Source organism: Panicum virgatum, chromosome 3N (genome assembly GCF_016808335.1).
Source record: "Panicum virgatum strain AP13 chromosome 3N, P.virgatum_v5, whole genome shotgun sequence".
Lineage (NCBI taxonomy): Eukaryota > Viridiplantae > Streptophyta > Magnoliopsida > Poales > Poaceae > Panicum > Panicum virgatum.
The window spans coordinates 27085769-27100760 of NC_053147.1; the positions used below are offsets into that span (position 1 = coordinate 27085769).

The window sequence follows — 14992 nt, forward strand, 5'->3', positions numbered from 1 at the left end:
AGCTTCTTCGGATCCTTCTAACTAAAAAATTTGAAAGTTAAAAAAACAAAAGATCATTATTTCGTATTTACTCCGTTCTTTTTTATATGACACCGTTGATTTTTTTCTTCAACTTTGACCAACATTATTTAATTAATCAGTTAGTTAAATGAAGTGAAATGAGTATCTTTACGTCTATTATCAAGAGTCTCTTGAATCTAACTTGAAGATTTGGCTATTTACATAAATATTTGTAGAAAAGACGAATAGTCAAATGAAAAAAAATCAATGGTGTCATATATTTAAGAACGGAGGGAGTACAAAGTGGAAAATGTCGAACATCATATGTACTGGAAAATATCTTTCGTTCAGGATCCAACGCTATCTTGCTAAGATTTGTACTTGTTTGTTCATGCCCACACATAGCTCTTCGCTTCCGTTCGCGTCTTGCACCGCGGGCCCCACCGAGAACAGCCTCCGTAGTCTGGCGACGGCCCCACGTGCTTCACGGTATAAACGAACGTACCAGCAGAGAAGCGCGCGCAGGTCACAGCTAGCCTTGAGCCTTTGCTGGGAGGAAGAGGAACTGAAGGGGTGAGGGGAGAGGAGAGGGCGATGGCGGAGGCCGAGGAGGCGGCGCTGGAGTTCACGCCGACGTGGATCGTGGCGGCGGTCTGCTCGGTCATCGTGCTCATCTCCCTCGCCGCCGAGCGTGGCCTCCATCACCTCGGCAAGGTACGTAAGACTCCGGGGCTGGCCGGAGTACTACTTGCCATCTGTTTTCCTGCTGACGCCGCCGATGGGCATCGTGCATGCAGACGCTCAAGAAGAACGATCAGAGGTCGCTCTACGAGGCGCTCCTCAAGGTCAAAGAAGGTATTCGATCGATTTCTCTCCACAGATGTCTGAAATTTACTGGACGTACGAGAAAAAACAAAATGTTTAGCTCTTCTTCGGTTGGTGTGTGATGCAGAGCTGATGCTTCTGGGGTTCATCTCCCTGCTGATGACGGCGTTCCAGAGGACGATCCAGCGGATGTGCATCCCTCCCAGCTGGACGGACTACATGCTGCCGTGCCAGAGGCCGGGGGATCACCAGCCTGCAAGGGTCGCCGCGCGTTTTACCGCCGCCGAGATCCTCGCCGGGGTCAGCAGGGCACGGGTGCTCAGCGAGGGCGGGGCTGGAGCCGAGGCCGGGCTCTGCCAGGAGGAGGTGATGAACTGACGACTGGACTGAACCATGCGATTCAGATAAAAACTCATCATTCATGCATGGATTTTCTGCAAACAAATACATGTGTTGAAACAATACTAATGATAATGAAAACATCAAGCAATGTGTAGTGACAACTGTTGTGATTTATTTTGATAGGGAAAAGTTCCACTGCTGTCGGAAGAAGCCTTGCATCAGCTGCACATCTTCATATTTGTTCTGGCTGTGGCGCATGTCTTCTTCAGTGCTACAACTATGTTTCTGGGAGGTGCAAAGGTAAAAAAAAAAAAAGGCCGCGGTTAAGCGCAGAACTCTTTTGTCGCTCTTGCCGGCTGCTGATTACGTGCTGTGTCTCTATTTGTTACTCATCAGATACACAAATGGAAACAGTGGGAGGAGGAAATTCAGAAAAACAATGATGCAGGAAACGGTACCTATCAGGACCTTAGCTGGTTGTTGCTCATATTCTTGTGGCTTGAATTGAAGCAGCCTTTTTGTTCCGTTAACACAGGAACGGACAAATTCTAAAGCAAAAGCTGTTTTTTGTGACACGTTTGTTTTCTTCTCAAGGAACAAAAATGTTTGTTTTGTCACAAGAAAAGAGATCTGCTTGTTTGTTGTGGGTCTTATAAATTCCTATGAAATTGCAGGACCTAAGAAGGTGCTACCTATGCATCAAGTTTCATTCATTAGGGAACATTACAAGGGGATTGGCAAAGATTCTATGACGTTGTCTTGGCTGGTAAGTTATGCATTCACGTTCGCAACTGCCATATCATTTTTGTATACTACAAAGTTTTGTATACTCGCTGCAGTAGAAAAAAAGTGATATTTCATTTTTTTTAAACTATGTGTAATACAAACTTTTTTCCCCCAAAAAAAGGCAATCTGAAGATGTCTGTCTTGAAAATTAGTTTAGTAGTATTACAGTCTTTTTATGCCTACAATTATAGACGACTTCACTATCCAAAAGGACTCATTTCGTAGTTCTGTATTATCTGAGCTCTCAGTTTGGCATACACAATTTCTTCTGTGCAGCTACGCCAATTACTTGATGAGATCTGCTCCAGTGCTCCTCTTTTGAAGAAAAAAAATGCACAAATCTTAAAGCAAGCAAACACCCTAGATGATTACATTACCTTCAAAGGGTAGCCTTGTGCCGCCCTTGTCTTTCTCCTTTGCATGCGGCCAACAAGATCCAATTTTTTGGCGATCCTGTGACGGCTGAATTTAAATCACGTCACGAGGTGATGCCCTGTTCCTTATCTCCAGCGATGAAATCAATCACCAACTCACAGCGTAACGCGCGCTGTGTTTTAGGAATCTGGGATGTAGGCGAAGAGATGAATCAAGCTCTGAACAAACAAGGAAGCAGCAAAGAATTTTCAATCACAGCGCAGGTGTTTTTAATTTTGGCTCCGCTGCCCGATACGTGTGACAGTAACCTCTCTTTCAGTGTCCATGTGAAGCTGAGGCCCATCCATATATACATCAACAGTCGTCAACACCCGCCCATCCTAAACCCTATAGGCTATAGCTGGTATACAACATGCTTAGCAGCCAAAGCATGTCACTGGCTGCCGGCCCGCCGAACTCTTCTCGTTCTCACCTCGACATGACGACATCATGTGCGCTGCCCTTTGCTTGCTACAACACATGAGTGTGTTCTTCTGACTCCTCCATCCATCCTTGTACTAGTAGGGTCGTCATTTAGCTGGTATTAATGTGTTAATGCTTGCAGAGTGTAGTCTGTTGGTGAACTAATCAGCCTTTTCATTTTTCTTTTTTTTTTCACAGCAATCATTTGTGAAGCAGTTTTATGGTTCAGTAGCTAAATCAGACTACACCGCAATGCGTCTTGGTTTTATCATGGTAAGCATCATTTGATTTCTAGCTGGTGTGGTGTCCTTTAATTTCCCTGTATATAAACATGCTTTCTTTTGTGTTGCAGACTCACTGCCGAGGAAATCCAAAATTTGATTTCCATAGATACATGATGAGAGCTTTAGAGTCTGATTTTAAGAAAATAGTCAGTACAAGGTAATCCAAATAATGTTATATATTCTTTTAATAATATTCTTTTTGGATTTAGGAAATCCCGGCTCTTTTAATAAACATAACCAAACCTTTTTGCGAGTCAATATATTTACTTGAACACTGTTTCTATCTCCTTCCAGCTGGAGCTTGTGGATGTTCGTGGTGATATTTCTGTTGCTGAATGTCAATGGTAAATCTACATTTCAATCTTAACGAAAAAAAACTTTTATGGTTTCTACTGTTCCTGAACAGTCTTCTTGCAGAACCAGTTTGCCTTTTAACTTTTGAAAAAAAAGTAATTTTGAAGTAATATTTCAGTAGCACAACTCATCCCATTTTGTCAACCTGCAGGTTGGCACACGTATTTTTGGATGGCTTTTCTTCCCCTTGTTGTAAGTACATATATAGCATGCTGATTCAGAGTCCTTTATTTTACATAGTCAGAACAAACAGAATCATGCTGTTAATGATCCTCCTTGACCACACTGCCTTAGCACCTGCATACTTCTTGCAGCTTCTGCTGGCTGTTGGCACCAAGCTGGAGCACATCATCGCTCAGCTTGCCTACGATGTAGCCGCGAGGCAAACGGCGGTCGAGGGCGATTTGGTCGTGAAGCCATCAGACGAGCACTTCTGGTTCGGGCAGCCACGAATCGTCCTGCACCTGATCCACTTCATCCTCTTCCAGAACGCATTTGAGCTCTCATTCTTCTTCTGGATACTGGTAAGTAACCATTGTGGCACACCATCTCCAAAGTGTGCTCAGCTCAGACGCCATGACTGAACACGACATCGTTCATCGCGTAACGGCTATCATCTTACCTTTTTCCAGATGACCTATGGATTCCACTCCTGCTTCATGGACCATGTCGGTTTCTTGGTGCCGAGGCTCGTTCTAGGGTAATTCGCATGGCCTCCAGTTTCTTGCATCTCGCAGGAAGCCAGGAACTAAAGATGGTGTTGACGACCAAAACACATGAGTGTGTTCTTCTGACTCCTGCACCCATCCTTGTGCTTGCAGGGTCGTCATCCAGCTTCTCTGCAGCTACAGCACCCTGCCTCTGTATGCAATTGTAACCCAGGTGCGTCATCGGTGTTCTTCTTCGATATCGCACACAATTGATATCCTCAAAGCACTGATCAATGGTCTCCCTCTGTGCTCGAAGATGGGGAGCTACTACAAGAAGGAGATCTTCAACGAGCACGTGCAGCAGGGCGTCCTGGGCTGGGCGGAGAAGGCGAAGAAGAAATCAGGGCTGAGGGAGTGCAACTCCACGGTCGAATCCAAGCATGGCGACGGCCCCGATGCGGCTTAGTATTGGAATGGTGAAATGGGCAGCTGGGGAAGAACAATGAGGCAGTTGGAAACACGTAGTGGTAGTAACTTGTGTTGTGTGCTCTACAGCAATGGCTCGCATCATGTGTAGTTTCCCTGCGTTCTAAGGCATAGACGTGGCATAATTTTGGCATATAGCTTCACTCACAGCAGCCATAAATAGTGCTGATATATCTGTAATCTCACAAGTAGTCATCTGCATCGAAACTTACTCAGATGATCCTGAACCTGATACTTTTGATGATGATGCCTTATTTTTAGTTTGTTGCAAATCTGGCAATGGCTGCACCGTGGTACATCAGAATGGATCACTGTAGGAGCAGCACGAGAGCATCAGATTCTCACACGGGACTGATAGCAACAGCAGCAGCTCACCTCTGGTTTTGATGGGAAGTTGGGGTAATGTAGGAAACAAAATTCATTGATTCAGCAAGAGCCGAAGTTTCCAACATCATACCACAAGTGCCACAGGAAATCAAAAAGAGCCAAAAACTTTCACCATCATACCTCGTGCCACAAAATTCTGCCACTTGCACATCTTGCTAAAACTCACATAAATTGTGGAGAGAATTTTCTATTTGGCATACATGACACCAGCTTGATTCCGGATGGAAAATAGAGAATTCCCTCCAACATTTGGCAGTGGATGCTGTTACATCATGCAGCTCGGACAGTACTCATCAGTAACATCAAGGAGAAAAGCACAACAGTGAAAAGCCAGTAACATCAAGGAGAAAAGCACAACAGTGAAAAGCCAGACATCATACCAAGCTATGGTCATAGCCGCTGCAGTCACTGTTTACAGTTTTACACCATTTAATCAACTTTAGTAAAACAACCACCATAGGGTGAGTAGATAGCAATTTGGCGCATCTGTAGAGCGATAGTATGCTCTAAAGCTGTGGTTGCATGAGTAACAACATCAATAACAAAGCCCTTGATTGCAATGAAACCACCAGCAGCTGCTGCATGAGGCTTTGACCAAATTTGTGTAAACAAGAAACAGAGTTCAACGAGACCCAGATGTTTCAACACCATAAAATGTGCCTCCAAATTTCAATCACCATACTTCTGCCAAAAAATCACAACTTGCAGCGAACAATATCTCCATCACAAAAGCCAAAGCGTGCTTTTTCCCACACCAGGCCAAAAAGATTTTTTTTTGAATGGATGCTCCAAAAATCTTTGAAGAACACAACGTGCGACACAGAAACTTCATTCAAGCACGCGATGACATAAAGCTGAGGAAGACAGCATCAAAGAACCAGACATCCAAATTTACTGAACATTATACATCACACAAAGCCATGATGGTAGTAACTCTCACTGCATTCACTGTTTCAGGCTTTACACCATTGATCAACTTTAGTAAATAATAATAATAATTAAACCAGCACCATCCATCAGCTTGAGACAATAATTTTGCATAATACTGCTAGCAAAGAGTATCCAGTAGGCATCGGATAGAACAGTAGAACACATGATGTAATCTGGTTCGGAAGAAACTCAGACTAGCGGCTTCATTAAAGTTTGTCTCGTGCTATCCCCGATGTGCTTCTTTGATGAACATGAGGTAATGATTGAGAAATCTAGTATTCTTCAGCAGCACTGGCAGCACTCAAATCCACACTAAGATCAACCGTCTGCAATGAGAACGGAGTTAGGATGCAAAAGGATATATCCATATTTACAGCATAAAGTAGTGCATTGAGTAATTAGATTCACTCAATCTTCAAAAGGAGAGAAAAGTCTGTTTTGCACCCCTGAACTTGTCACCAAATCTATATAACCCCCTTAACTTAAAAACCGGACAACTATGCCCTCCAACTTTAAATGCCGGACAAATTGCCCACATTGACCATTTCAAATTCGTTTTTAACGTGGTTTTGCTAATGTGGCAATGGACCCAACATGTAAGAATTTTTAGGGCTTGATTTCTCACGCAATCAAGTCCTACCCACTTCCTACTGCTTTGACTGACAAGTGGGGTCCGCAGCTTGACTACACGAGCCATGGCCATGGTCATGGTCATGGCTGGTTGCGGGTGAGGGGCAGAGGGATGGAGCTCACCGCCAGTGGGCCAGCCAGCGATGAGGTTATGGTGCCGGCCCCAGTGGTGCCGGAGGAGCGGACAGGGACCCCCCTGTCTCCCTCCACCGGGCTGCCCTTGGGGACTACATGGCCGCCGCATAAGCAAAACCACCATAGAAAACTGCTTTAAAATGGTCAAGGGGGGTAGTTTGTCTAGTTTTGATAGTTGAGGTATGTAAGATGTCTGGTTTTTGAGTTGGGAGTTGTTTTTCAGATTCAGTGACAAGCTTAGGGGGGTAAAACAGACTTTCTCTTAAAAGAATGACACAAAGGTAGACTATTTGCTCAGCGATTGTTACAGCAGATCATGTGAGGAAATATAATCTAGGTATATGTGTTTTTGGCATAAGAGCATAAAGGCATTACAGATCTTTTAAGAGCAAATATGAGGTTCAAGTGTTTGCCTAACATTTTTCGCAAACCAAAGACTGTTCCTGGTTGCATACAGTCCAATCAAGAAAATAAAGATGAAATGAATGTTACCTTTCCAGTGATCATTGTATACATGTTAAGAACATCTGTGACGGTTGTCTCAAAATGTGTGGTGGCATCATAACTCTGCAAGAAGAAACCACCACAAAGATTTTAGTAGAATGTCCAAGCAATGAAATTTAACGTTCATTTTGTAATTACTGCAAATCTTACCGTTGAGACAAAGCAATTATCAAGAGATGGTTCATTCACTGGTTCATATCTGTCATAAATATCATAAAATATATCATCTACAGGGCCAAGTAGATCAAGTCCAGGCTTTAGCTCGGACTGTGGGTTATCAGTCTCGGCTTCTGCAGACACAAATGCAATGAACTTTCCTTTTGGCGCAACATTGTGTGTGTATGAGCAGCAGAAAACATACCTAAAAAGAGAATACAGACAGAAATATCATAACAGTGGCAAGCATAATGATCCATTCAATACAAGTGTGCACTAATGAAAAGGAAAACATTTGAGCATCAGAGAAGGCCTCACATGTCTGATCTGCGTCCAAGTTGTTTCTGTGGCAAAATAATCTGAACTGAGTGGGACTCATTTGTATTAGGGATTGGGTGGCTCATGATAGCAATTGCGCGTACAACCCTACCTATCTTCCTAACCTGTTGAGGTAGAAAAGCCACAAAGTTGCCGTAAATTAGCTTTTCGTCTATCAAAATACAAGTATTTGGCACCATAATGACCAAATAACCCTTTTACAATATGGAAACAGGAAGTATTCACCTTGTTGGGTAAATACGAAGGATCACAGACCACCTTCTTGCACTTTGCAGTTTCACCTTCAGATGTAACACCACACACTTTCCCCTCCATATCAAATTCAACCTATAAAAATGAGGCAAACACGGGTCAAAATGATAGCTTTTCCTTGTTATCCACATTATGCAAGCCATGACAAGAGAGTAATAAAGCAGACCTTGCACTCTGGCTTATTTAACATGTAAGTACCACCATAAACAGCACTCAGACGTGCAAAACCCTGTAGCCAAAAACAAGCATTGTATAATCAACAAGGAACATGATCCCCACTTGAGATGTATTGGATAAATAGATTGAATTATGACTGACCTGTGGTAGCTCACCCAGCCCGTATAGTGGATAAATATACGGTGAGCCTCCTTGGAAGCGTGCAAGAGACTCTGCATACAGCTGCAAGCACAGAACACGTAAATTTAACTGAACTATATAAAGCCAACATATTCAAACAAGAGCACCATGACAAGTTTATATGTAGCAATAGCAACAATTAGGAATCAGCTTTGGCCAAAACTTACTTTCATCCTTTTCACTGTATCAAATGCCGGTTCATCAAGATAACGATCATCTCTATGAAGAGCAAGTGCATGCCCAATGAAATCCACTGTATCTTCGCTCAAACCATATTTGCTGAAGAAATACACATGGAAACATGGAGTTACTTATTGACCAGAAAGAGGTAAGCCCAACAGGTCAATGCCTTATTTGCAATTGCAAAATTTTGCATTCCCAAAATGCATAAGAACACAAGCAAAATTATGGTATAAGAACACAAATTATGCAAATTTTACATAATATACAAGAGCAACATGCACAAGCAATCTATTTTTCACAACATATGGAAGGTTAAATGCTATCTATGGTATAATCTGAAAGGCAGCAATTTTCACATCGGTTTTTTTTAGCAGCACGACCCTGAAGGTAGCAAGAGCACCACTAGGGAAAAAACCTTGTTGCTAACTACACTGAATTTGGTTCATAGGTAAGATGCAAGACTAAGCAATTGTCTACAATGAAATCGAAAAATTGCAGTAAATATCATATTGGTGAGACACTGTAATACTCTAGGTAAGTCATAACTCACCCCTTCATTTACCTAAAAGGGTTATTCAAGCATTATGCTATTCTGACGCTGCAACAATTAACCATGTGCCCACGTGGTGCCAATTCCAAGTCCCAACACTACTAGGAATATCTAAGACAAATTGGGTTGGGTGTTACAGTTGGTCTATTGGAGTGCTGGCATATAACTGGAAATGGAATCAACACAATGCAATAAGAGCAAAGGTACTGACGCTATAAGCTCCCTAGTTGTCACCCTAGTAAGGTCCAATCCTTGATGGGTTTTTGGATCAGCTTCATTGTAATCTTGGACATAAATGAAGAAGTTCCTTGCTCTGCGCTTCTCAAAGAGGCCCATCAAAGGGGACTTCAGAGCCTCCATATCAGTTGCAGGGACCTTGTAAATCTGATTGAACATGATAACAGAGAAAGGCATGTTACCCCACTAGATCTAAGAACCACTAAATCATCTACAGAAAATTCAGGAAAAGTGATGTTGATGAAAACAAAAGGAGAACATAGACTGAAGAGACTACCTTCCCTTTGCTGAAAACGTAGCTCCCATCAACAGCTTTGAATGACAAGTACTTTGTCACGTCAGTGTGGATGAGGGTTCGAACCAATGTCCCATTTGCCATCATAAACTGATAAACAGTTTTTTTTACAAGCAACAAAAATTAATTATGGTACACACTAGTATAAAATATTAACAAACAAGTCATAAATCTAGCAGGAATGCTTTGCAGACTTCTTTTTTTCAAGCAGTTCGACAAGAGATTTTGCAGTTCTCTAAATGCCTAAATCAGTGAAAATTGACACACAAATCAAACAAAAAGAGTACAAATCTTTCCTGACAAGATAGAACCAATGCACGATCATGGGGTTGGTCATTGGTGTTTATGTAATCTCAAATGCTTTCTGCATACATTAGCTGTGCTAATAGAGGTGTAGAAAGAGATATTTGCATAGGATAAGACTGTTGCACCTTTGGGACCATGTCCACATTGTAGTCTCTGCTTGCACCTAGATGTGCCGGAGGCTTGTCTTCCCCTCTAAACCTCTTCCACAGCTGTCCCAAAAGGTGAGTGAAAAGCATGTCAGTGTAAAAGTTCCAGCAAATCCTAAAAGCTTGTTATGACAAGAAATGGATCCACAAATCAAGAACCATCAGTACTTAAACAGTAGTAGTAAGAGCTGCTTACCTGGTTAAGGTTGAGTGAGGTGGAATCTCCTCCATAGTAGTCATTTCTATCCATGTGCAACACCTAAAATATAATCGCAACCACGTTCATAATGGTGTCCTCAAAAGTGTAATTTACAACACTTACATGTAGATCTCAAAGTAAGGTTCTAAAAAAAGGCATATGCCTCAAGAGCAATTAAAGTCCAGGTGGGCACATAATAATTCAACTAATGCATTCACGTACAGTGCACAGAGAAAAGATAGATGCGTTTGTGAGGGGTGGTGGCAACTGCCAGATATCATTCATGTATTTGCCTAAAATTGACTCATACTGCATTTTCATTAATCATTATACATCTACTTTAAAGCAGTTATCAGAGCATCTATATGGAATTTAGAGAAATTTGCAAAAATGGGACCGTAAACATTGGCCTTTGCAGTTTTGCCATTGGCCCCACATTTCATAGGCACAGATGGTCCCACCGTGTCATTCACTGAGAGTGGCAAATTCACGAGTGGTCGGTGTTTGCAGTCCTAATATTGCAATTTTTTCTGGAATTTAAGATCTAAGGGTTCACTGTTCCATGAAAGGCATCCTTTTCACAAAAGGAACTTTTTGATTCCATCCTCGGTTTGGAGTCGTGGTAGCTCATTTATGACGGGGAACTTGACATCTCACAGTGCAACACATAGCCAACCCCACAAACCATCTCCAATGTGCCACTGCAAACCTCATGTTATGGATGACCTCCTCCCACACCCCATTTGCCATGCCTCTAGCCCTCTACCTGCTGCAGGTAGCCTCTGCCACAGGCTTCTCTGCTACCATCTGCAGTTGATGGCGATCTGGGGCGACCTACGCCCTACAACTCCACTACTGCCACCGCCACATCCTCGCCTTATGCCTGGCCTATTTGGTTGGAACCCTGGGAAAACTGCCTGGCTCAGGCAGCACTCCCAGGCGTTGGATTTCGTCAGCCTGGGGTTGGATGGTGCTGCCTGGCCGGTGAGCTGCCTGGCAGGCAGCAACCAAACAGGCCTGACTGCCAGGCTGCTCCCAAGCTGGACCCAGTCTACCCGCTTCAGACCAGTTGCTTAACAGCAAACCCGTGGTCAGCAATACCCTTGCTGCCCCACTACCACAGGTGTGCCACTACCCATCATCACTCCAGCTTACTCCCTAAAGCTGTGGCGTAAGATCAGGGTGACTTGGGAAACCCAGAAATCCCAACCCTCCATCATCACTGACATTTTTGTGGAAGCGATATGTTGCCACCTGTGTATGTGTGACAAAATTATGAACCCCGCTTATTAGGTCAACATAGAAATTGAAAAGGTCAAGCATGGGCAAGCAACCCAACACAAGGCATTCTAAGGTGCTATTAAATGAATCGATTCCTTCAGGTAAAGACCCTTCTCCCTCTCATCTGGCTTTAATACATGCTCTTCCACCAAAACACCAGCAAACACTAGAATTAGATGCCACCTCTCAATTCAGCAAGCGTCTCGGAGCCCCGATCTAGAGAATTCAACCTGGCTAAGATCAGACTTCACTCACTTCGCGGATCAATGGCTGCCCACAGTGGATCCACCAAGGGCTTAGTAGTCGGGGGCTTCTAGAGTAGACACCCGGGCGCATTACGTAGGTAGACGAACACTATAGGTCAGCACGCAATAGCAAAGCAAAGCCAATCATTCATCTAATTGCAGCGCAACGGCCAGATCAATCGAGCGGTGGCTCCCGATCTACGAGCTCGCGTGCTCCAGCGGCCCAGTCCACTCCTAATAATGATGAACGCGACCTTGAAGCACCGAGTAGGTACGCGGACACGGAATCCGAGCACGGGAGCAGCGGATCGTGCGCGCCGGGGCTGGGGGCAGCGAGCGTGCGATCGGCGGGCTCACCTTGAGGCCGTCGACGGAGAGGAGCCCGCTGAGGATGCACTCCTTGAGCCCCGTGCCCAGCACGATCACGTCGTACTCCTCATCCATGGCTGCCCCGCGAGATGACTGCTGCGACGGCGGCGGCGCGCCGAAGAGGTGGTGGACGCGGCGTAGAAGAGGAGTGGAGTTGACGAAAGGCAGCGAGCGGTGCGGTGCGTGGGGAGGTGGGAATGGGATTTGGCGTTTGGGAATCCGAGAGGAGCAGCAGGCAGCCGGATGCGGATGCCGGTCGCTTTAGCGCGCAAGTCCTCGGCTCGCGCAATATTTGCGGCTCACTCCTTCCTTTTTGTTTAGGGCCCGTGATTCGCCATTTGTGTGACGGATCGGGGGCTGATTAGTCAAATTTCGAGCCATTTGATGGTCTAGGTGCGAGTGTGATCGGGTCTTTGTCTCGACAATCAAATATATGACCACGATTGTTATGTATATGTGGAACGGGTGGACTGGTAGAAGGTGACGAGTTGACGACAAGACACGTGTGATAATTTCGGCTAGTTTGGTAAAAAATTCTCTTTGCTTCTGATTGGACGGGGAAAGGGTTACATGAAAGAATTGATTCCTTGCATATTTTCTAGGTTAACTGATATTACAGTGGAAAACTTTTACATGTAATTTTGTTAAGATAGTATGAACTGATGTTGCAGTAGAAAAGTCACTGCAATCTCAATAACAGAGGTTGTGGTGGACTTCTTATATCAGGGGCGAAGCCAGCCGAGTACGCCACCGGGGTCGGCTCCGTTAGGACAGCAGGGTCAAATACAGATATCTACAATAGTTTATATGGAATTTCACAAAATTCGTCGGGGTCGCCGGACCCCAATGAGTTAGGCAGCTCCGCACTGTTCTTATATGTTTTTTTTTGTTGCAATAGGCAAATGATGATCTTGCAATATAAGTTTAAGTTGATTATTGGTGTTGCAGCGAGAATTTTAGTTGATTACCGGAATTACAATAGTCATTTAAGATTGTTCGATAGGTCGATCTATGATGTTGCGGTAGTCCTTTTCAGTATGTTTAACGCATAAGGTGTCGTTGCAACAATTATTTTAGGATGTGGCATAAATTTATTCTAAATACTTCAATAGTTGATTTGTCATGTCGCACCTCTTTAATCTAATCGACTAGTTCTATTTATTTTCTTATTTCTTAAAAAATAACTTTTTGAATGTTACAATTGTAGTTCAAAAAATTAGGTTGTGACGGGAATTTTCTATCGCAGAATCGGATGATAAGATTTATTTTTTATATATTTTTGTAGTGTTGCATGCAGTGATCTTGAATGTTTTTGTAATTAACTTCTAATGTCGCAATGGAGCATCCGATGAAAAATTTCACATCGGGTGTCTGAGTGATAATAACTCCGAAAAATCATTTGATAGAGTTCACCTAGAACCACATAGAGGTGCTTATTTGGCCTTTGGGACCTCTGTCAAATAAATCTTTGTTCTTATAACGAGATTGTATGCGCACTTAATAAAGAGTGTATCTTAGTCTTTTGAGATTATCATTCAACACATTTTGCTATGCCAGTCATATTTTATGTTTAAATATCTCCCAATTTATCTTATTGCAATCTCCTATGACCCATATGGGACACCAAAAAACCTTCAATTAACTTCTGTTTAGGGAAATGCGTCAGGTACTACCATGGGTTTGGTGATTTTGAACCATTAAGTTGTACTGAAATGATTGTACATGTTGCGGTACTGGTTTGGTAAGGCTTACTATGTAATTTCTGTATATAGTAATTTGAACTGTTAGTTTTGGTTGGGATGAAGCAATATGAACCACAATCTCCAACCACGTTACACAATTATTCATTTTTTTAGGAAAAGGCAACAGAGTGCCCAGTTATTCAGTTGGCACTATGTAATTTCAGACCCTTCAACTTTTGGTTGCGCATAATCAAGTTGGTTGCATACATGTGCAGTGCAATCAGTACATCTCGTTGATTGTGCCGCCCAGCAAGTGTTGGACGGCCGTGCCTTGGTCTTAGGTTCGCTGCGCTCTGACGCTACCGAAACTGGACCTCAAATGAGCGGCACAACCTAGTATGCTCGCTGCGCTAGGCAGTAAGGGAAACTGGACCTCAAACGAGTGGCACAACCTAGCAAGCTCGCTGCGCTAGGCAATAAGGGAAACTGGAGAACGGCGGTCTTGGTGGTGGTGGCAACATCGTGGAAGATGAACACTTGCCAAGGTTGAGGCGGAGCACGCTTTATGCCTGCATCAGGATGGGGGATGGCCGTCTAGTTGCTTCAGCCACACAGGGATATAGGTGACACAAGCGGAAGTCCAAAATTCGCCTAAATTCACTGAGATAAATAACGGCACACAAGTTAACATGCTTTGTCACGTTCGCGGCACAAAGCAGATCTAGGGTGCCTGTTTTGGCTCTCCCGTGAACCACTGTTGGGGCATGAAGCTGCGGGCAAGAGATAGATGCATAGCTAAGAAGTGATTATGATACAGCACTTGTCGGTACCCTATAGCAGGGATACCTACTCTTACTGCAGTAAGATAGGACTCGCGTAATCATCCGTAACTACGTCTTAAGGGGCGGAGCAGCCGGGCCCCACGGGTCAGGCTCTTACCTCACCGGGCCAACGGCCCCGGACCCGCTCTGGGACGGGTCCGGTGACGCCACGTGCCACTGAGGAAGGGAAGCTACGAACCAACAGCCGAGGGCTCGGACCCCCATAGGGGTCCGGGGCCTCCCGTGTCCATCCGAACCTCCCACGCGGGTAGATCCAGCATACCGCAGGGGGGTCCAGAGCACGCCTCGACTCGCCCACCCACCGCATTCAATGCGGGTGGTTGAGGCGTGCTCTGCCGCCGCGGCTTGCGGGGCAGTCTTTGTCAGTCCTCACTGTAGACCGCGTATTACCGAGGTACACAGT

The 14992-nt window shown here is 44.2% G+C and overlaps 2 protein-coding genes across 3 annotated transcripts; one reads left to right on the plus strand and one right to left on the minus strand.

Annotated features, from left to right (window-relative positions):
* The first annotated feature begins 410 nt into the window (after positions 1–410).
* LOC120665443 (MLO-like protein 1) lies at positions 411–4836 on the plus strand. Of its 2 annotated transcripts, none has more exons than XM_039945016.1 (14): positions 411–714; positions 798–855; positions 953–1188; positions 1351–1467; positions 1564–1621; positions 1842–1933; positions 2989–3063; positions 3143–3231; positions 3369–3418; positions 3580–3620; positions 3743–3952; positions 4061–4128; positions 4250–4310; positions 4395–4836. In XM_039945016.1, the coding sequence occupies exons 1-14, from the start codon at positions 595–597 to the stop codon at positions 4542–4544; spliced, it is 1425 nt and encodes a 474-aa protein (XP_039800950.1). In that variant the 5' UTR covers positions 411–594; the 3' UTR covers positions 4545–4836. The 2 variants fall into 2 exon arrangements, with proteins under 2 accessions (XP_039800950.1, XP_039800948.1); XM_039945014.1 differs by having other exon boundaries at positions 953–1191; positions 4395–4824.
* A 942-nt stretch (positions 4837–5778) lies between these two features.
* LOC120665444 (guanosine nucleotide diphosphate dissociation inhibitor 2) lies at positions 5779–12307 on the minus strand. Its single transcript, XM_039945017.1, has 13 exons — positions 12054–12307; positions 10168–10230; positions 9951–10034; positions 9502–9609; positions 9199–9371; positions 8422–8533; positions 8216–8296; positions 8064–8126; positions 7871–7972; positions 7625–7749; positions 7301–7511; positions 7139–7213; positions 5779–6207 (listed from the first exon to the last, which is right to left on the minus strand). Exons 1-13 carry the CDS (start codon positions 12138–12140, stop codon positions 6154–6156), a joined length of 1338 nt encoding a protein of 445 aa, XP_039800951.1. The 5' UTR covers positions 12141–12307; the 3' UTR covers positions 5779–6153.
* Positions 12308–14992: the final 2685 nt, after the last annotated feature.

Coding starts and splice junctions, on each gene's coding strand:
- LOC120665444 (XM_039945017.1), bottom strand. CDS start 12,140: ATGGATGAGGAGTACGACGTGATCGTGCTGGGCACGGGGCTCAAGGAG. Junction 8,534..9,198: donor ACAACTAGGGAGCTTATAGC/GTCAGTACCTTT, acceptor GTATTTCTTCAG/CAAATATGGTTTGAGCGAAG. Junction 8,297..8,421: donor ATACAGTGAAAAGGATGAAA/GTAAGTTTTGGC, acceptor CTGTGCTTGCAG/CTGTATGCAGAGTCTCTTGC.
- LOC120665443 (XM_039945014.1), top strand. CDS start 595: ATGGCGGAGGCCGAGGAGGCGGCGCTGGAGTTCACGCCGACGTGGATC. Junction 1,192..1,350: donor CCGGGCTCTGCCAGGAGGAG/GTGATGAACTGA, acceptor TTATTTTGATAG/GGAAAAGTTCCACTGCTGTC. Junction 3,953..4,060: donor CATTCTTCTTCTGGATACTG/GTAAGTAACCAT, acceptor ACCTTTTTCCAG/ATGACCTATGGATTCCACTC.